Below are 22010 nucleotides of genomic sequence, written 5' to 3' on the forward strand. Positions count from 1 at the left end.
AGCCATTTATCTAACAATAGCTATATATGACTGAGCTCTTAGAGAGGGCTTCTTCTGCAGATAACACCTCCTAGCTTTCTGATAGGGCTTTTGATCAAGCACTCTACAAAGGAGGTCAATAGCATTATTTTCATTGTACAGACGGGGAAACTGAAGTAATCTGCGCAACATCATGCAGCAGGGAACAGAAAGCAGGGCAATCTGGCACTCTAACCACTAGGCATGGTTATACTCTGTACTGGTAAAGGCCCAAATAGACACTGGGGTGGAGGGAACATGACACACACAACTGATTCAGCTAAGGTCACATAAGTTAGTGGCAGACCTCTCTAGCCACTCAACCACAGCTGCCTCTCCGGCCTTATATATTCCAGTTTGTAATTTCTGTAATGTAAGTTACGGTACAGACTACAGTAACTAGCAGGAAGGACATGAAATCAAGCTCAAAGTTCTGTGTACAGAGACACTGCTACTAGGAAGACAAATAAAGGAGAAAGTGAGAACATTAGAACTAGAATGGAAAGAAAGAGGGAACAGGTGAGATCATAGGGTGGGATTGTTTTCAGAGACACTCCCTGGGGAACCTACTTTTATGGAATTAAGGTGAAAGTTTAGGCACAAGGCTCACTGAGGTACAGAATGAAGTCACTCACCAGCATTCAGGTGACAGTCCTTAATCTGGAACTGGAGCTCGTTTTCATTTGGAATATCCTTCCATGTGGCAAGGAAGACCTGACGTTCTATGGACGGAAAGATAGGTCAGTGTTCTATTCTCCTGATTCTCTGGCCTACCCACGCTGCCCTTCCAAAGAATCAGTGTAGAATGACATGCAGCAGAGAGAGAAGACACCTGCCTGGTCACCTCTGGCCCATCGCCTGCATTCTAATTCAAGCATTTTCCCTGGAAAACATTAGCTAGCAATTTGTCTGGCTTCTTTCACTGAGTGCAGTGAAGTCCTAAAGCCCATCTGGAGCACAGGTTGCAGCATCTTTGCTGCATCGGACGTCTATGAGCCAGAAGCAGGTGGGGCTTGTCAGGAAGAGACCCCAAAGCAAAGAATACAAGAGCTTGATTTCCATTTACCACCAGCAAAAAAGGTCAAATGCACCAACGAGCTCTGCGTCTCTGTTCCAAGCAACTTATCTGCCTCTGATGTAAAAGCTGATGTTGAATAGGAGAGACTGGGGGGGGAAGGGATTACAGTGTAAGATTTATGGTCTCAGGGAACTCAGTGGCCAACTTCACTGAGCGCAGGACTTGACATGCCCCCAGAGTACCAGCGTACCTTTGTTTGGTAGGGACAATCTGATTAGAGTAGGGATGTTCTGGAAATATAACTGCAGGAGAGCAGACACTAGCTACTATGCTGCCCTGGCACCACAGTACAGATGGGTCTCTGCTATGGGAGGACTTGTACTGGCAAAGTGCTGTTTGATGCATTGTACTCTGCTTGCCTGCATTGCTCTCCAAAGACAGCAAGCAGTACTCACCCATTTTGCCATCCTCCACGAAAAGCACATTGAGAGGAATAAGGCAGCTGAAGTAGAAGACATCGATGCTGTTTTTCACAGCCACCTGGCATGAGAAGAAACAGGCGAATTAGAAAATTTGACTGCAGCATGTGCACACTGGGGACGGATGGGGAAAAAGTCTCTCCTAGCCATTGTCATTGGGGTTTGTGCATTTCTAGGGGTGATTTTTAATAACCCTGCCTGGAGGCAAAGGCCAGCCCAGCACACTGGGGGATACGGAGAGACGCTGCTGAGCCTAGAAGAAGGAGCCCGAGTGGCTACTGCGGATCCAGCCTGCTCTTTCATAGGGCTTCACTCCCCTCCCAGGAGCACTTCACTGTGCCAGCTGCTGTAGGCTCACAGCCTCACTCATTTTTTATTCCATCCTCATTTTCCATCACTCCCCTCCCCACCACGCTAATCTATTCTGGCTGCATGCAGCACCGTCATCTCTCACCCTAAGCTGTTTAATCTTCTCCTTACGTCCTCTCCCTCCTATGTGCAACCTGTCCCCTTTCCCACCCACCCTGCGTGCTCCATGATCTCAGCCAGTCTGCCCACCTAGGCTCTCACTCCACTTCCTAACCCTCAGTCTTCCCTTCGACTCCTCTACACAGACACCTTGGTTATTCTTTTCTCCGTCTAGCTACACTCTGAATACTCCACAGCCTGAAGCCAGTCCCCTGTCTCAAACAGCCCCTCTCCCTTTTTCATGCACTGAATGTAATTTCTTTGTTTGCAGCTTGTAGGTGGAGTCTGGGCACAGGCTCCCTTTGCTGGTTCATACTCATATGGCCATTAGTTCTGGACTGTCCCTCTTCCGCTGTACATCAGGGACACCTGCTCAGCACATATATTGCCACATTTGTCAGCTTGCCTCAGGCCTCATAAGTCTGCATTTTGCAAATAGGGACACTGAAGCCCAACAGCTAAGTGACTTGCCTGAGGTTGTGCAGCACATCAGTGCCAGAATCAGGAATACACCCCAGATACCCCACTCACTTCACTACCCCCAACTCCTACTGGTCCAGCTTCCTCACCAACTCAGCACACTTCACAGCAGCACCTGAATTCCTGGCCATTTAGAGGGGAAATCTAGGCTAGTGAGCGGGCCACGTGAGTGGCCCTCCATCTCAGTGAGCCACAAGGTTGTCGCAACCAAGAAGAACTCCCAAAAGAAGGCAGTTTTGCTAAATGCACTTGTGTACCTAGAACTGCAGCGTGTGCCTATTAACTGCATTTTGAGTGGCTGCAGAGAAAGTATACGGCTCTCGCAATGTTGTGTGCGATCAGCATGCACTTCACTTCTCATGCCCTTGCTGTAAGCATCTCTTGCTTTGGCAACACAGGTACAAAAAACCTATGCAGATGAAAACTGGCAACCCTCTGTATGAGCAAGGGCAAACAGAACAACCCATGGACCACACACAGAACTCCCATAGGTCACATACAGTCCTCAGGCCACTGCTGCTTTAGCACCTTTAACCTGAGGAAAGCTGAGTAAATGGTTCTGTGGGGACTGAATCCTCAAGGAGTTGATAGAAGAGGTAGCTGAGCCGTAAGCTCTCATTTTTGGAAAGTCATGGGAGACAGGAGAGATTCCAGAAGACTGGAAGAGGGCAAATATAGTGCCCATCTACAAAAAGGGGAACAAGAACAACCCAGGAAATTACAGGCCAGTCAGCTTAACTTCTGTGCCAGGAAAGGTAATGGAGCAGGTAGTTAAGGAAGTCATCTGCAAGCACTTGGAAGGTAGTAAAGTGATAGGGAACAGCCAGCATGGTTTTGTAAAAAAACAAATCATGTCAAACCAACCTGATAGCTTTTTTTGACACGATAACGAGACTCGTAGATAAGGGAGAAGCAGTGGATGTGGTATACCTAGACTTTAGTAAAGCATTTGATACGGTCTCGCATAATATTCTTATCGACAAACTAGGCAAGTCCAACTTAAATGGGGCTGCAATAAGGTGGGTGCATAACTGGCTGGCTAATCGTACCCAGAGAGTAGTAGTTAATGGTGCTCAATCCTGCTGGAAAAGCATAACAAGTGGCGTTCCGCAGGGGTCTGTTTTGGGACCAGTTCTGTTCAATATCTTCATTAATGATTTGGATATTGGCATAGAAAGTACACTTATTAAGTTTGCAGATAATACCAAGCTGGTAGGGGTTGCAACTACCTTGGAGGATAGGGTCATAATTCAGAATGATCTAGATAAATTGGAGAAATGGTCTGAAGTAAACAGGATGAAGTTTAATAAAGATAAATGTAAGGTGTTGCACTTAGGAAGGAATAATCTGTTTCACACATACAGCATGGGAAAAGACTGTCTAGGAAGGAGTACAGCAGAAAGGGATCTAGGGGTTCTAGTAGATCGCAAGTTAAATATGAGTCAACAGTGCGATGCTGTTGCAAAACAAGCAAACATGATTCTGGGATGCATTAGCAGGTGTGTTGTGAACAAGACACGAGAAATCATTCTTCCGCTCTACTCTGCGCTGGTTAGGCCTCAGCTGGAATACTGTGTCCAGTTCTGGGCACCCCAATTCAAGAAAGATGTGGAGAAATTAGAGAAGGTCCAGAGAAGAGCAACTAGAATGATAAAAGGTCTGGAGAACATGACTTATGAAGAAAGGCTGAAAGAATTGGGCTTGTTTAGCTTGGAAAAGAGAAGATTGAGGGGGGACATGATGGCGGTTTTCAGATATCTTAAAGGGTGTCATAAGGAGGAGGGAGAAAACTTGTTCTTCTTGGCCCCTCAGGAGAGAACAAGAGGCAATGGACTTAAGCTGCAGCAAGGGAAGTTTAGCCTGGACATTAGGAAAAAGTTCCCAACTGTCAGGGTGGTCAAGTACTGGAATAAGTTGCCAAGAGAGGTTGTGGAATCTCCCTCGCTGGAGATATTTAAGAACAGATTAGATAGAGGTCTATCAGGCATGGTGTAGATAGTGGTCGGTCCTGCCATCGGGGCAGGGGACTGGACTCGATGGCCTCTCGAGGCCCCTTCCGGTCCTAGTGTTCTATGATTCCATGATTCTATGAATTAACAGCTCTGCACTGGGCTGGAAAGAGCAGGATCTGCTTTGAGGGAGGGAAATCAATGGATGACTATTTAATTGCTAACAGCATATTTAAATTCCCACAGCTGAAGAGATGTATGTGGCTGCCTCTTAGAACTAGCAATCAGCCATTGTGCATAGGACTGACTGATCTTTGCTCACCAGCAGTGACCGGGCTTGAGTCTTCTCTTTGAGGAGGTTTATGGCAATAGTCAGGTCAAACCAGGGCCAGGAAAACCTCAACATAACCGAGGCTTGGACCACAGCTGTTGAGTTTTATTTACCCATCTCACTCTGGCCACACCACACAACGTCACTGGAACAGAGATTGGCAGAGGTTCAAATTCTGTGGAATATGTGAGCCCTAACCCTGGCATTGGACACACAGTACTGACCGGGAAAGGCAGAACATCTGTCATGGGTTATGGCTGGATACATACACAATGTTGACAGGAATTTAGCGCCTCGCTTTCTGCAGATTCTGGGAAAACCCCAGACTATGTATCCTCTTATTAACTGAACTGAAATACACACACAGAGTAGTGAAACAGATTAATCCATAGATGCAAAATTAAAGACTTCTGTGTTTTGTCTGTGGAATAAAATATCCATGTGCTCTGCAGGGCCTTTTTAGAAATAAACTAAACACCCAGTAGAAATAGTTGTTCATAAAGGAGAGAAGGGGCGATTGGGAAATTTGAACAGACCAATCAGCTGGCTTGCAATACAGTTGCGTTAAGGAAATGAGGTCAGCTTCATCAACAACTGAAAATTATTTTGGAGCAATCTGGAGGGTCCTAGGAGAGCAGAGACCAGCATGAGATTTGCACATGACAGAACTTATTTTTCCACATCTTTTCTTTTAAAAAAAAAAAGGTGTACATTTAATTCACACATGAGAAACGATTGCTTAAAAACAGGGATTAGCTGAAACCATTATACCCTGTAAATTACCCATAAATACAAACAGCTGCACATTATGGTCAGTTGTCAGACACCAACTGCCATCAGTGCATGTTGGCAGGTTTGAAGGCAGAGAGGCAGATGGAATGAAAATTCACATTACGCAGGTTTAGGGGAAAGGCTCTGTGTATCTGCGGTCATGCTTGGATTATCAAAAAATAAAGGCTTGATTTAAAACCACACACACACACACACACACACACACACACACACACACCCCTAAGATGCATATGGTACAGAAGCAGCACTGACCCCAATTTAGCTGTGCAAATTTTTATTCAGCTATGCCATCACTTTACCAGAGAGATCTAAACAAACTAGCTGGGTTTCAGAGAGGTGCAAATTGACTCAGTCTGGAAGGAGGAACTTATTCAAGCTAAACGTGTGAGATTTGGCTAAATGATGGGTGAAGAGAGGCGTCCACAGCTACAGTAAGGGTATGCAGCTAGCCAGGAGGAAGACTAACTATTCAGAAGGAAACACTGATGAGAGAGTAATGGGATTGGACTGAAGCTGGAAAAATTTAAGCCAAACGTCTGGGAAAACGACAGCAAAATCTATTAAGTGACATGATAATCTCCTGAGGAAATGGGAAAGACCAATGCCTGGAGTCTTTAAATTGGATTTGACTATGCACTAGAAAGCTGTACTGTAGTAAGCAATGGCACAGGGCAAGGAGATGGACTCCGCAACCAAAGAGATTTTCCTACCTCTGATTTCTCTGATTAACAGCAGTGTTTATTTAACAGCAACAGAGGTTCATTAGTTTTTGTAGCTAATTGCTGTTGCTAAACAATAGCAGCAGCTTACCACTGAAGCTGGGGAAAAACTTCCTCTCCCCTCCAGGCACACAGCTAGAGGAACACCACTCCATTAATATGCTAATCTTGTTTCTGCAGTTACCAGAGTGCTATAAAAAGGTATCTGTTGACCTCCCTTTCAACTCTGCCGAAATACACTGAGCCAACCAATTCTGATGCAGAGCTGCACAGTGGGGCCTTTTCCTCCTGATATCCACACAGCCAGCAGTCCAGCCTCCTCCCTGGAAAACTGCGTCACAGGATTCGCTGATGACATCACTTGCAACCATTAAGTGAAAATCCCTGCAACCGGCTTTCCTGAGCAGCCTCTGCAAATAAGCACTGACGTGAGAAAGGGATAATCTTGCTGGGACTCGGACCCTAAGTCCTGTATATTTCATAATAAGGTTTATTTGACTTATCACCAAGCACTTTCTTCTGAAAGTATGCACCTGTTAGGTCGTGGACCGAAAGAGCCAGTAAATTACACTCCCACTCCCCACAAGCTGAGGTTGACCAGGTGGCTCAAGAGATGGGAAGAATGATGTAAGTCTCATGAGTCCAAGGTCACTTGGCCTGAGCTTCAGCCAGCTGGTTGGGAGCCTTCCGATGGCTGTTAGCAAGAGATGAGGCTGAGAGTCTAAATGGCCTAACCTAGAGGGTAAACATCCACTGCACAGCAACAGACGGGAGGCCCTGGCATTAATGGGCCTATCGATTGCTCTCCTCTGAGCTCCCCAAGAGAGAGGCTAGCACTAAGAGGAACATGAAGGGTGGAGTGACATGAGTGTTGGACCCATTCCATGAAGAGAGAGCTTGATGCTTCTGGAGATGTCACCCCAGCACCTTTGCCAAGCAGGACACTGACCCACAGATGGAACAGCCTCCGAGTGAGGCTGTGCGCCAGGCTTCACAGTGTAAGTGTTTCCTCTGGGAGCAGGTTTCAAGAGTGCTGAGGAATTTCCGCTCCCTGCTCAAGATGCATCTGATGCACTCCTGTGTCAGTTACCCAAGCCATGCAAAGCACGCTCTGCTGCATTTACTCACACAGCAGGGCTAGCCACACATGGCAGAGATCTATAAAAACAAGGTGCTTTGAGTCAGAGAGCACAGCCCATTGACCTATCACTGTCCCGCTATTGCTGCCCATGTTCAGCATTGCAGCACATCACACATACCATCACACGCACTATTAAAAGCTCTTCCGAAAACACCTGAGGCTACTCTGGGCCAGGAGAATTCTCTTTTTTACGCCCAAAGAAATCCCCGGAAAAGTTCTCATCGCTACTCTGTTATCAGTGTTCTCCTGGCAGATATGGTGTTTTTACAAGCAAGGATGACTGTGGGCTATTTGCCCCTGCAAGGAAGTTCCTGAAATGACCTCAAAAAATTCTTCACAACTTGTGCTGCTCAGCCGTCTCCTATTAGGCTTGCATAATGGCATTTTGCTTGACCCACTTGGGAGGAATAACTCTTCATCTTTTCCAAACAGGGATCAGCCTTTAAAGAAGTTTGCCTGCATCTCATCTGAACTAAGAATGTACCAGGGCTTTCAGCCTCAACCTCTTCTGGGAAGGAGACAATCTGGTAACACTCCGATTTTCCATCTGCAACCTGGTTTGAAAGAGAAAAAATTCTCTTCTCTGAATTGTGTCAAACAGGAGACTGCAAAGTCTTTCGTAAAGTGAAGGTGACAGCTGCCCGTGGTGCTCCAACACTGAAAAGGTCTCGTCCTGGAAAACCTGCACCAGCACCGTATGCTCAGAGCTTGTTTAACTGCAACCCTTTAGCACCTCAAGGCATCACCTGAGAGTGCATCCTCTGTGGACAAAAGCTGCTGAGATTTACATTTGCTTGCTTTGTGGTGTCTTAACTCTCTCCCTGAAGGAAGACATTAGAACAATGATGACTTGCAGCTGCAATTTTAGGATGAATAACACTAACTTTTTTAACATATTATCCATGTGCAACAATTAAAGAAATCAAACCAAATCCCCATTAATACTAAAACTAAGCTCTAACAACAAGCATAAAAGTACTCATCAGGCCCTGTACTGCTGTGTATTCAATGCCACAGTAAAGAATGTGCCCCGGCAATACTAAGGATTAGTGAAGTACTATGCAATTGAGCCGTATCTTCCCTGTAGCTGGGCTTCCTTGACTAAGTAGGAATCAAGTTTCTGTGCTGGCATGTGTCTATGCACACTGGAAAGCATGCTGCCCCGACAGTTTAGATATACCAATAGTTTTGAATATGAGCACATTACAGCTGTGACATTACCGAAGTGAGAACTTCCTTTTCCAGGATCCATGTCACCTGTCAGCTCCAGACCACGGTTTATTCAGTGACAGTGCCTGCAGCCAGAAACCTCATGCACATGATTCTCTACTTCTCATTTTGTTTGATGGGTATGGTTTACAGAATCCTCCAGTATGTGACCACCGCTGACGGCTTGGTGCTCTACATAGAAGCATAAAGCCTGAGCTCACACAGCTGAATTGAGTGCTTGGTATGCCCAGGCTGGGTGATATGCCCTTGGCTTCAGCTGTCACCTCCTGAAATGCTGCCTGTGTCAACGGTCGGGGAAACAGTAAATTAGCAGGAGGAGGGCTAGGCTCTCATGCATATCTGGCTCCACTGTAATCTCCAAAGAAGATGTTAGTGCATCAAATGGTCTGCATCATGCACCAATGAGGTCAGGTCTAGTAAACTGAAAGAACTGGCTGAAGACTCCAACTGTGCTCTGGGTGCTAACTGCCCACAGTGGAAACTTTGGGGGCAGGATTATTTCTTCCCCTCCTCACTGGGCTACAGTTCTCTCACCTGCAGGAGCTGGAAAGGCTGAGGCAATTATACTGACTAAGCACTTTCCTCAATGCATGAAATAAAGTTGATGCGCAGCAGCAGGCTCTGGTTTACAAGATGATGGAGTTCAAGAGATTCTATGGGATTATGGTTAAAACAACACAGGGACCTGTGATAAGTGTTGGGAGAATTTGGGGTCTGCTCCCAACTACCATTGGTTCCCCACTGTGATCTTACTCCATGCCTCAGTCTCCATTTTAAACAGAACAGCAAGGAATGGTACCCCCTAAACACAAGACTTCAAGAAAGGAGCCACAAAATTAGCATTATTCATGAAGCTGCTAAAGAACTGGAAGACTGTCCCCAAGCAGGCTCACAGAGACAGAAGCACTTCTTTACTGATGGGTTCCACCAGTTTCCTCCCACAAAGGTCCATCCTCTTCAGAAAGACACACACCCAAAGGGACAGGGGTGTTAAATTTATCATTAAAATACAGGCAGCTCTGGACTGGAATGTGACAGCTGTTTAACAGCATACAATATCCGATAACTGCTCAGGGCAGGAAGAGCAGAATATAGTGCCCAGCTGAAATCAAAGGAGCCAACTGCAATTTGGCCAAGACTAGTACAAACACTTAACTCTTGCAAAATGAGCCACAAGTGTTCAGCACTTTGCTATAAATCTAATCCAGAAAATATTGCCCTCCAGCAGCACAATGCCTCCTCCCATTGTGCTGGGGAACAGGTTCAGGACCAGCTCAGAGCAGACTCCTTACTGGATTGGCATCACCCCTTTCTGTAGCATTTCCTAGCCATGCTCTAACCATTCCTTGCCCTACTTGAAACCTCCTCAATATCCTTGTCCCATCAGGCCTCTGCCTTCTTTCCAGGAGACCTCATGAATTTCATTGTTCCCCTCCATCCTCTGAGTTAACAGCTCCCCAAACCAGCTGCCCCCGGCCATGGAAATCATCTGAAGTATTAGATAAATGGATTTTAAGGGTCTAGAAAGCTGTCTAGATCAGCAGGCCCAACAGCTAGTGTGTGTGGCTGGTGGCCAGCATCAAGCAGAGTATATCAATGGTTGGTTCTGGGGCTGGTTTTGTTTAATATCGTTATTAATGACCGGGTGAGGGGATGGACTGCACTATCAGCAAATTTGCAGATGACGCTAAACTAGAAGGAGAGGTTGATATGCTGGAGGGTAGGGATAAGGTCCAGGGAGACCTAGACAAGTCAGAAGATTGGGCCAAAAGAAATCTGGTAAGGTTCAAACAAAGACAAGTGCAGAGTCCTACACTTGAGACAAAAGAATCTCAAGCACCGCTACAGGAAGGGAACCAGTGGCTAAGCAGAAGTTCTGCTAAAAAGGGACTAGGGATTACAGTGGACGAGAAGCTGCATATGAGCCCGCAGTGTGCCCTGGTACCCAAGAAAGCTAATGGCATACTGGGCTTCATTAGTTGGAGCATTCCTAGAAGATCGGAGAAGGTGACTATTCCCCTTTATTTAGCACTGGTGAGCCCACATCTGGAGTACTGCATCCAATTCTGGACACCCCTGTTATAGAAAGGATGTGAACGCACAAGAAAGAGTCCATTGGAAGGTGACAGAAGTAATCAGAGGGCTGGAACACATGGCTTATGAGGCATGGCTGAGGCACTTGGGCTTCTTTAGTCTACAGAAGAGTGAGGGGATTTGACAGCAGCCTTCAACTACCTGAAAGGGAATTCCAGAGAGGATGTTCTCAGTGGTGATAGATGACAGAAAAAAGTAGCAGTGGTCTCAAGTTGTGGTGGGGGAAGTCTAGGTCGGATATGAAGAAAAGTATTTCAACTAGGACAGTTGTGAAGCTCTGGAAGGGGTTACCTAGACGGAGGTGGTAGTATCTCCTTCCCTGCAGATCTTAAAATTCTGGTTTGACAAAGCTCTGGATGGGATGATTTAGTTGGGATTCATCCTTGTTTTTTTTGGGCAGGGGAGGAACAGAGAAGACGCTTGGACTTGAGTTCCTGAGGTCTCCTCCAACCCTGTAATTCTATGGTCTCTTGATCGCCAGTACCTTACCTAGGCTGGCCTTCTTCTAAGGAAAAAGTTGCATCTTTGCTTCACCTTTAGGGAGAAAATGGATCTGAGATACGGAGCAAAACAATTTGGACTCAACTATTCTACACTTCACCGTGCTTTGCAGTGAATTAGAAGTGTGTTTCCAGTATCATTATCAATGAAGAATGTAGAAATTGGCAACACAATCACTGTAAATGTGTGCCAGCTGATTCAGAGGACTTAAGGGCATTTTGAAATATTGACGTAATGTACTTGGCTGCTAGCTCACCAGCTGCGCTGAACAAGGCCTAGTGATTGACAGAAGGAATGGAACACAGTCGATTTGGAATGTCAAAATCCCAAGAGAACTCCAGTGCTCCAGGCTTGAGTTGATACATTAAGGCTCTTTGTGATTCTTTCTAGCTTGTTTTCTATTAAATCAACTAATAGTCAATTACTGTCATGACAGAGTTGCAAATTTCCACCACTTTGCAGCATCAGCAGTGAAACCTGGTCCACACTGGCAATTTTCTGAAATTCTTTCCCCTATTGCAATATCAAAGCAGTCCCTCAAGTGCTGCTAATAATGGAATTGCCAGGATAGAATGCCTGCCATCATTTCTACCACGGCATTTCCTAGACCTTCTCAGAGCAGGATCAAACTGCAATCTTCAAGGCTTTTTACAACAGTGTTTGCACCTTTGGGGAAATTGGTAGTGCAGACAGCCTCAAAAGCCCTGTCTATATTGAAGCAAACTGGGCCAAATATAGCAATGATTTGAAAGACGGCAAGTTTTACAGTGCTGTGCTGAACTGCAAGGAACAACTGGCAAACATGGTTGTATCCAGCATGGAACTCCAGCAAGGACAGCATTTTATTAGCCAAAGCTATACTTGAAGGTTACCTGTCCAGCAGAGACCTACTACTCTCTCTGAACACTAATCTGGGCCAAATCTGGAAGCAAAACTCAGCAAAATGAGATTTAGGTGTAATTAAAAGGGTAAAATATTTTACATGGTCACAAGCACTGCTACACAGACACTGGTAAACATGTTCTTCGCTGTTAAACACACACTGTGGACTACATAGTGTCCTAATCTGTCTTAACCTTGCCTGCGTGGACAGAAATGCACAAGTCTAGATTTCGATCAAGGTTAAAATGTGGCTCCCAATATGGTTATAACATTTTACTCTGCCCACACACATAGAAACACAATCCAGGTTTGGCCAACAGATTCAATAGTGCAGATGGGGTGCTGGACGGCACCTGCTTTTAAATGGCCCAGAATTCTGGGTAGGAAACACAGCCCACACACAGCTCATCATTTTCAAGTGACAGAAGGCACTGAGTTTTAGAAACCTTTACTCATTGCCTGAGTCAGCAGCTGGAATTGTCTTGAACATAAACTCGTCTGTTGGGACAGGGCGCTGCCTGCAACACAACAATTCCTCCAGGCCAGCTCAACATCAAGGAGAAGTCACACCACTGAAGGGATTTCTGAATTACCCTGAAATAGGGGTGTGTTCAGAATGCGGTTTTGTTTCGGTGCAGCCTGGTTGCCAACTCCAGGCATTCCAGCATGGCTTTTTTTTAGTTTAGATTTGGCTCTAAATCAAACTCTGGTTTGGATAGCATTGGTGGATTTTTAACCACTGTGGGACCACATTGCAGAGCCAGCACCTTCCACCTCACCCATTCCTCCTTATCCCATTCGCACAGAGGTAGAGACTCGAAAAAGCAAATGCCGAAGGGATTTCCAGGGGAGATGCAATTGCCACTTCGGTTCCACGCCTTGCTTCAAGGTGGGGAAAGAAAAACAAACAAATCAAGTCTGCATTTTATTAGCCTGCAGTCAACCCAGGTTCTCTGAAGGCCAGCTCAGCCCTGGCACCTCTAGGCACTAGCAGAAGAGCTGAACATATACCATTGGCTTTAGCCAGAGTTGTGCAGTGGTGTGATCAAGCCAAATGCTAGGTGGTTTATGAAAGGTTAAGTACTCGGAGAATGTTCCTAAGCAACCAGCACTGACGGAAATTAACAAAACAAGAACAACTAAGTCAAGAAGATCTCATTTAGCAACAGACACTCTTAGAAAGGCTCATTCCAATAGCAGCTCTCTTCTGAGAGATGTAATGGAGATCCAAATACAATGTACCACAGCATGATCTGGAGTCTGTTTAACTCTACAAGGCCAAAATGCTTCTGTATTTACATCCAGTTTCATCCTTTGATTAAGGCTCACTGATACTTCACTACAATCGCTAATGGTTCTTGGCTGACTGTTCATATCAGCAGGACACAACCATTTTCAATATTAGGTTCACGGCAAGGAGGGAAGGAATTTGCTACCCTTTACCACATACGGCAAGACCACTGGAAAACATATCCTAGAAGGTTGTTAATGCCATGTGTAGACCTTGATGGCATCTTATATAACCAGACCTCCGAACATTTAGCTACTCTCTCCCTTCTCTAACGTGCTGGGTTTTTTTAATGCATCAAGTGTTTTAATCACTTTCATTGTTTAGGAAAGAGACAAAACTTAAAGTACACTTTGTGAAGACTAAGATATTTTACTAAAACTATGAGACGAACAGGATAAACTCATTACTTCTGAAACGGTTGCCTGCAGAATGAACAGCTGGCCTTAGAAGTTTTTAGTTTACACACCATGAAAATTTACAGATCAGTTTGATTACCTGAGGACTTGTTCTTCTGTTACTATCACAAAAACAGAAAAAAATAAAATAAAATAAAATAAAGGACTTTAAAATTCAAACAAATCTTGTACTCTGGCGCCTAACAATCTCGTGCACAGAAAAATGACATGAACTATCACACCCAACGTGCAGAGTTTTCTTCCTTCAAAGAAAATAAGCACAGAGAAACACAGAAGTCCTTATAACACAAAGAATGGCATTCCAGAGCTCAGTGCTGTCAGGGCAATGACAGATCTCTATCAAATCCATTGCTATCTGAAGACTAAAAGTACTGCTTTTTAACTTGGCTTCTGTTATCATCCTGACTCAACCCTCAGCTGAGCAAGGTACTATTACTTCATATGGCAGCTTCTCTGATTGTAAAAGGGCAGCCAACTTCTATGGCAATGAGGTAGCTAGTCAACTTGTGATCAGGTCTGGCACTAATGAATGCTCTTCTTCATGCCAAATAAGGAGCTTATTTTCCACTCTGCTTTATTCTTATAGCATTTTCTATTAAAAACAAACTGAATGGTGACTTTGGAGGTTTCATGGTAACCTGACTACTTCACTTCCTTTCTGTTAAAGGAAGCAGTGGCTTGAGGGTGCATTTCGGAAGTGTTGTAGGACACCACTTCATGGCCAAAGCCAGGAAGGCAGATCTAGGACAGTTACTGGGACTTGCCCATTCTTTCCCCACAAGTTCATAGCAGCTGAGACAAACTGATCACCAGCTTGACAAGTTTAGCTAGTCCTGGCCCTGGGGAATCTGTGACACATGGTTTTCTGCACAGTGGTGCGAAATGTTGAAATTACCTCCTCTGTGGAATGGATATCAGGAACATTATCAACTGTCTTGCCACCCCTCTTAGCCCTCAGCAGAAAAAGCCCCTGCCTGGGAGATATGCATTGTTCTCAAACTCCACTAGCCTCATGACTTTCCTAAGAGATTGTGGGCTGGATGTTCATCTCTGCTCCACTCATGCAGAAGCAGCTACTGCACTGCTCAGTGTGGTGCTAGTTCGGAGCCTCAGGCACTGAGCAGCAGAGCTATTTCGAGCTGTTTGCACAAAGACTCATTAATAAGTCATGAGCCACGGCGTGGAACAGCCAAGAGAAGGGAAGCGTTTTCAGGAAGATGAAAGTTACAGTTACACATAGTTTTTAAACCCAGGAGGGAGTAAGAACTCTCTCTACAAGGGAAGTGCTCCACTCTGGACCATTAATACAGCTAAAAACCAAACCAATGGGATGTATAATCAGACCAGCTTCACCCCAAGCTCCTCCAGCCCCAGACTATTAAGTTACTGAGATACACATGCTATGAAACTGATGATTTGCATCTGTTGCACAAGAGAGTTCTCTAATGGGAGATGCAGAGAAATAACAGACCACAGACAGGGAAACCACTAAATCAGCCAGCTTCCCATAAACAGGAAGCTACTGCAGACTGGCAATGGGGCAAAACTCTGTTCTGTTCAAGGGCTGCATCTGCCTGACCAGTGAGGTGAACGCTAACAGATAACTCAAACAGTGCCAGGATGTCCAACAAAATATGACCACAAGCTGCACTAGCAGGAGCTGGGAGGCCCACTGGAGTTATGTATTACAGTGAGAAATAAGGGCCTGAGGAATGAAACAAACAAGAGAGTTTCATTAATGGAACATGAAACACCCCGCTCTCCGGTTTGCGGGCATGCCCTGGATTTTAGCTTTGCCTGAGAAAATGCCTACATATGATCTTGGGAAAGCATCATAGAAAACTACAAGTGCCAGATAAATATTCAATCACTCCAGCAGCAGCCATCTTTCCTGCATGTTCATTTCTTCTTGCATCTCAAGTCATCATCTGTACTGAAGTAAAGCCCAGCACGGGGATCCACTCCAGATATTTGTAGCTCTTCCTCCCCATTAGAGCCAGCTTAGTAAATCCCTGCCCTCCCTCTCAACCAGTTCCAAAGGCACCTTCTCTGGAGCATTTCTGAATCTGTTGCATTTGTGCAACTCCAAGAGGGCTGGGCTTATTCACTGCAAATATGAACAGATAAAACACAAAGAAGTCACTTCTCAGAGGAGATTAGCTAAGATGGATATTTCCCCCTTTCCTAGGAGGGAAGACAGCAAACCCATCTTCCTTCATTTCTCAGATCCTCTGCCTAGCGCACATGGTTTTTCAGTACTGAACATCAACATCTCATGGAGTCTGGGCACTGCAGAACTTCCACGATTCACCGTCCAGCTTCCCCAGTTTGGCTACAGAACTCTTGTGTATGTCACAGGCACAAGCTGTTATTCTGCAGAGGCCACAACCCTACACCAGACTTGGCAGAGAGGTTCTTATACAGAGTCTCTCGTGCTTGGGGACAAAAGGGTTATGTTTGCCTGCTATACAAGTGTTGGGAGTATTAATACAGGCCTTGGGAGTCAGTAACTCAGGGCAAAAGTCCAGTTCTGGTAACTACATTCTGCCTCCCCTTCACAGTTCCAATTAACCCAGGAATCTCCTTCACCTCCCGTCCTGCACTGCCTCGCCATACACGCTTGGCCACGTTCCACCCAAGACCTGGCTGCTCTGCAGTGACATCAAGTGGGCCCGAGTGGCAGTTTAGGCTTGCCAAGTGCTTCAGGATCTTTCCCGTTGAGAGCGAAGCTAAAACAAGTGACCTAAGACTTACCTCTCAGTGCTGCAGAAAAACCAGCCGGGCCCCGCCATTTCCAACAGCTTCCTGGCTTCCCCCATCCTGGGGAGTCATTGCTCAGCATTTCAGAGAACTGCCACATGCCTCTTTGCAGGAGCCCCCAACCGGAGGTGACCTCTACTAGAAGAGGCAACTCAGACAACTGAGCTACGAGATCCTTGCTCCCCTGCAACATGGCACCAGACGCTCCTTACCTGAAGGTTGTTGAGAGGCTCCATTTTCATAACAGGTCCCAAGGTGTTGAGAGGAAGGGAGACGTCAATGCTTTGGTTTGGCATCAGTGGAGTGTGAATGGCCAGGGGAGTGCTGGGGATGACGCCAAAGCTGGATGAGAGAAAGCCAGAGGGAGTTCACACAGCACTGCCTTTCTCAGGGCTCAATATGTAACGTGGAAACTTCCCTTAATGGGGAAGGGAGCCGGGACCTGCTGTCCAAGGTTCTCTCTCCTCCCCATTTTAGCATGGGCTGAACTAGCTTACTGCCCTTCCTGAGCTGTGCTCCTCTGTTAGTTAGGGGATAGGGAAACAGGTGGCAATCTGCATCAGGGCAGCTGCTTGAAGGAGGACAATGCACACGGACTGGAGTCTGGTTGGTCTCCCTGAAAAAGGATCACGCTCTCCAAGAGATTATCTGCTGGCAACATTTCCCTTCCCCCTAGGGCCAATCAAATTTCTCAGCCCTGGTCTGCCCTGAAAAGAACAGCTTGCTAGCAAGTGAAAGCCTGGGGGATAGCTCACACCCTGGGACAGACGCTCTTCACTTCCGCCAAAGAAGTAGGCAGCCAGGCAGCCATGAACCTTGTGTCAAAGTGGGAGCAAAGGACAGAGATGCAAGAACTAGTGTAAGGCAGGGAGAGGGCAGCCATGAAACATCTAACCATGGAACTAGCAGCAGATTGCACTCGGACAGGTCTCAACACTGCCAGCTGGCTTTGGATGGGTGCTGCTTCTCTGCTCTTCTTCACATTCTAACTGTGGAAGCGCACTACCAAAGCAGATATTCACTCATCCCCCTGCAGCTCAGACACATTTTAACCCCACATGTCCTACTTAGTAGCAGTGTTTATGTGGTACACATTTCACCCCCAAGCTTTGCAGGGTTGGTCTGTAAGTGCAATTCAAGGTGTGAGCTTGGATTGATACCAGATACATCACTGACCATGTCTTTCCTTATGTACTCTGCTCAGCAGCTGAGCTCAGCAGGGCATCTAACCGTGAATGTTATTTGAATTTTGAACTGGTGATAGAATATACTTAGTAAGGGACCTTCTGCCCTGATATTTGCTTTCCCCGTCTGTCTGAGTTCAGGATTGGTAACCAGCCCCTGTGATTTATTCTTGGGCCTTTGTCTGAAGGGATAGTGGGCTGCATTGCTTTGCCAGATGGGGGAGATGCTCTGGAGATGATGGGTGCACTAGAAATGCTTGGAGCTTTCTTTGCATTGGTGGACAAGTACCCAAAGCTCTGATGGAGTCACTGTACATAAAAAAAATAAATGCTCTAGTACTGGGGAGTAGGAAGAGATCTCCCTGCCCACAGGAATTGTATCACCGCTATGGTGCAACCAGAGGGTTCACTGAAACAGAAAGGGCAGGCCAAACAGATGGGAACAAGAAGAAGAACAGCAGCAAGAGCAGAGAAGAAAGGTCATTCTCCTCACTGGCACACACCACAGTCTTCCTGAATAACTATGCCCTGCCTAGAGTCTACGTACCTGGGCGCACCTTCAGCAGCCATTCTGTCCCAAAGAGCTGCACTCGAATCTCTGCCCATATATTCTACCCCTGGCTGGCTGCCCAGTGCTCCAGACAGACGTACGCAAGTCACGCAGAATCTGGAGGTTAAGTGACTGGGCGAGGAGGAGCACTTTGAAAGGGCTCTGCGGGGAACGGCTGTCCTGGGCTGAGAAGGTGCCTGCACAGTACAGCACTTCCAAAGGCCTGGGTGTCAGATGAGACGAGAAGGGAGATCACTTGCGATTTTGAAAGGGGAGAGTGTGACCACCAGTCCCAGTTTTCAGCTGGACTGAAGCAATAAGGAAGCAGATATTTGGATCGTCCACAGAACCCGCATCTAATGTCAGCAATACAAGCCGGTCTGCTGCAAAAGCAGCACAGGGTCTACTTACCGCTCCTCACAAATTACACACTACCTAGGTCCAAATATCCCTTGTGGGAGGGGAACACCAATGTGTATTGAACAGGGCTTTATATAAAGGCAGAAGTGTCCAGCACGGGAGGGAGAGGGGGAGGAATGGTTCCAGCCAGCTGCCCTTTGCAGAGCTTCTCTGATACGTCAGTGCGGTGCAGCCTGCTTTTCACTGCCTAGCTACTCAACCTGCCACCAGCAGAGATAAGGCCCAGTGACCACAGAAAGGGAGAGAGGAGTCCAGCAACACAGCATTCCCAGGGCACACTGCCCAGCATCAGCTATGGCAGACCACTGCATGGACCCTCTCTGACTGAGGCAGGTGCAAACGTGAATGAGTAGGGATTTTGCTGACAGGGCACTTTGCCTTGTTAGGGCAGGTATAGGAACAAAGAACACTATGTTTTAGACCTCAGACTAGGCTGCAAGTGGCAGCTCCTTCCAGCAAAGTGATTTTGCTGCCTGCAGTACTTGCCATGGGCTATTTTACCTTGTGATTAGTTCACTGGCAAATAAGTTTAAGGCCTGATTTTCTAGTCCTGTGTGTATGCTGTGCTCCCTCCCAGCTCAATATGGAAATGCAGGCTGGGGTGAGTTGCAGCTGCTGACTCAACAGCCTGTCAGTTTCTCAGCACTTGGCTCGGGCTTTACCAGCTATTAAAAAAAACAAAAAAAAACAAACCACCCTTTTCAGCCTTACAAATACAGGGGTTGTTTCAAAACATTGCTGAAACTGAAAGGGGCAGCTGCAGCTTCAGAGCTAGCAGGAAAAAGGGACCATATGCTCGCTTGCTCACCAGGGCAGAGCAGACTATATTAAAAACAACACAGATGCATCCATCTAGGATATTTTCAGTTGTGTTTCATTCAGCCTGTAGCTAGAACTGATCATCACAGCATATTAAGCATTCGCTCTCAGGACTGAAATAGGCGTACACATCAGGAACGGCAAAATTGCTCCTTAGAAGATCTAACCCTGAGCAGTTATCACCAGCATAAGTAGCCTCAGGCAGCCAGGGCCAGACTGCTTTCAACTACGAGGAGGCATTTTCCCTGCTGTATAGACTCACCCAAGCAGTTAGACCTACACTTGTGTTACTCAGAGCTGTACCATGGCTTTGACCTGAGGTGAACTCATTCTGGGGAGGAAGAAAGTACCTGACTCGCATGTTACAGTTACTAGACACAGAGAATGCAGTGGGATTTGGAATGAAGCCCAGTGCTTCTACTGAAACCAATGGAAATTTACTACTGACCTGATGGGGAGAACTGCTGGGCTAGCCTAGAGCATTTTTGTGAGTCCTAAGCACAGGAGCCTTCTCAAAAAAGTTTGCCACTTCCAGCATTTACCAACAGAAGCAATCTAGGTCTCTGGGCAGAACACACACAGGAGGGTGGGCAATAATTTTTGATGGGGTGTGCCATGCCAGGATTTTGGTAAGTGGCCAACAGCCATATTTTCTTAGGGAGGGCCTGCAGGTTCTGGGGCAGAGGTTGGGTGCAGCAGGATGCTCAGGATAGGGGATTGGGGTGCAAGAGATAGTGTGGGGTCAGAGAGAGTTTGAGTGGAGAAGGGAATTGGGACGCAGGGTCCTGGAAGGAATAGGGTACAGGAGAGTGTTCTGGCCTCAGGGAAAGGTGTAGGAGGGGATGCAGGGTCTGGAGTGAGCTGTGACCTAGCAGAGGGGAAAAGGAGGGGCAGAGGGTTTGGGTGGTGACCTGAGGTAGGAAGGAGTGATGACCTGGGTCAGGGAGTTGGAGTGCGGCAGGAACTGACATGACAGAGGCAGGCTCTGGCTGGGAAGCACTTACCTAGGCTGCTGCTGGCCAGCAGCCCTGTGGGACCCCAAGGAAGGCTCCCTGCCTGCTGAAGCACCAGGCTGCTCAAAATGTCCAGAGGCTCACTCCACGTGCCTCTCTACCGCATGACCTTTCACAGGGGCAGAAGACTTTGCATGTAGCCCCACCCCCAGCCCAATAGGAACTTGTATGTTTGGGCTTATGTGCTTCAACAGGCTGGAGGCAGGAGCAGTGCCTGAAGCTGCCATCTCCACCCCCATAAGAGGCCCGTAGCGCCTAAAGGGAGCTGCCTTGAGCCTTTTTGAGCAGCCTTGGGCTGCAGCAGGCAGAGAACCTGCCTCAGGGTCTCGGCTGGGCAGGCCACAGTCTGGATCAAAAGGCTTGGTAGGCTGGATTTGGTCCACAGGCCAGCTCTTGCCTGCCCCTGATATACACAGGCCTTGCTCTGACTGCATGTAGTTGTGGCACTGAATATAAATCTCACCAAGATGTGGGCTAAGCTTTGACTCTCCCTGCACTGGTGACTTGCCCCCATGGGTAACAAGTACAGGTAACTAACCATACCATAAACCTGAAGAGGTTTTAATGACAAATTATCATCATTAATGTTTTCATTGTATTATTGGTGATCCAGGAAAGCTTTCAGTGGCAGCTTTAAAAAACAGTCACTTTTCATTACCCTTCGTTACTATTGTTCTTTGAGACGTGTTGCTCATGTCCATTCCAATATATGCACACGCTCACACATGTAGAGCCTCTGGAAATCTTTTACTCTGTTGCTACCCCAGGAGTGGGCTGTGAGGCCCTCTGGCGTGGCACTGCTGCGACAGTATATATAAGGCACAGCTGACCCCCCACCCTCAGTTCCTTCATGCTGGTTTGGTCCAGCAGAAGAGAGGCGGGTGGGATTTGGAACACACATGAACACCACACCACAAAGGAGCAGTAACAAAAAGCAGTGATGGGGAAGGTGCCCCGGCGACATTTAACAAGGTTTGGTACAGGATGTGATCCAGTGGGAGTCGAGAGCTGACAGGATGACATTGCATCCTCTCTGCCACAGTAATGAAGAGCTGTGACAACTTTCTAAACTGCTCCATTCCCTCTATATAAAAGGTGAGGGCACGTTGAATGGCCAACGAACAAAGCACATGCTCCCCGTTGTCAGTGCGGGGCTTCTGGTAGAAGATAGGCAGGAATATAGTTTAGATGCAAAGAAATGGGAGATCACCTTAGGCAGAAAGGCAGAGTGCGGCAAAACTGAACTTCTTCCTTGAAGAGCATGGTATAGGGAGGTTCTGAAGCGAGGGCCCTGGGCTCAGAAAGCCTGCTGGCAGAGGTTAGAGCTCCAAGGCCACCATCCAAGATAGGCAGGGCAGTGGGCAGATGGCTAGTGGTTCAAAGGGAGAACGCATCAACTTGGAGAGTATGAGGTTTAAACCGCACTGGGAAGAGGCTGCTTGTTCCGAGGATACA

The 22010-nt window shown here is 46.8% G+C and overlaps 1 protein-coding gene across 3 annotated transcripts in view; it reads right to left on the minus strand.

Annotated features, from left to right (window-relative positions):
- AP2B1 (adaptor related protein complex 2 subunit beta 1) overlaps positions 1 to 22010 on the minus strand; it is a 104621-nt gene that overhangs the window by 12859 nt on the left and 69752 nt on the right. For all 3 annotated transcript variants that reach the window (XM_075013920.1, XM_075013918.1, XM_075013919.1), the window contains 3 exons: positions 16782 to 16911; positions 1492 to 1576; positions 654 to 740 (listed from right to left, as the gene is read on the minus strand). In XM_075013920.1, coding sequence (XP_074870021.1) covers positions 654 to 740; positions 1492 to 1576; positions 16782 to 16911 — 302 coding nt within the window. The remainder of the gene's footprint in view (positions 1 to 653; positions 741 to 1491; positions 1577 to 16781; positions 16912 to 22010) is intronic.

This window comes from Carettochelys insculpta, chromosome 19 (assembly GCF_033958435.1).
Source record: "Carettochelys insculpta isolate YL-2023 chromosome 19, ASM3395843v1, whole genome shotgun sequence".
NCBI classification, from domain to species: domain Eukaryota; kingdom Metazoa; phylum Chordata; order Testudines; family Carettochelyidae; genus Carettochelys; species Carettochelys insculpta.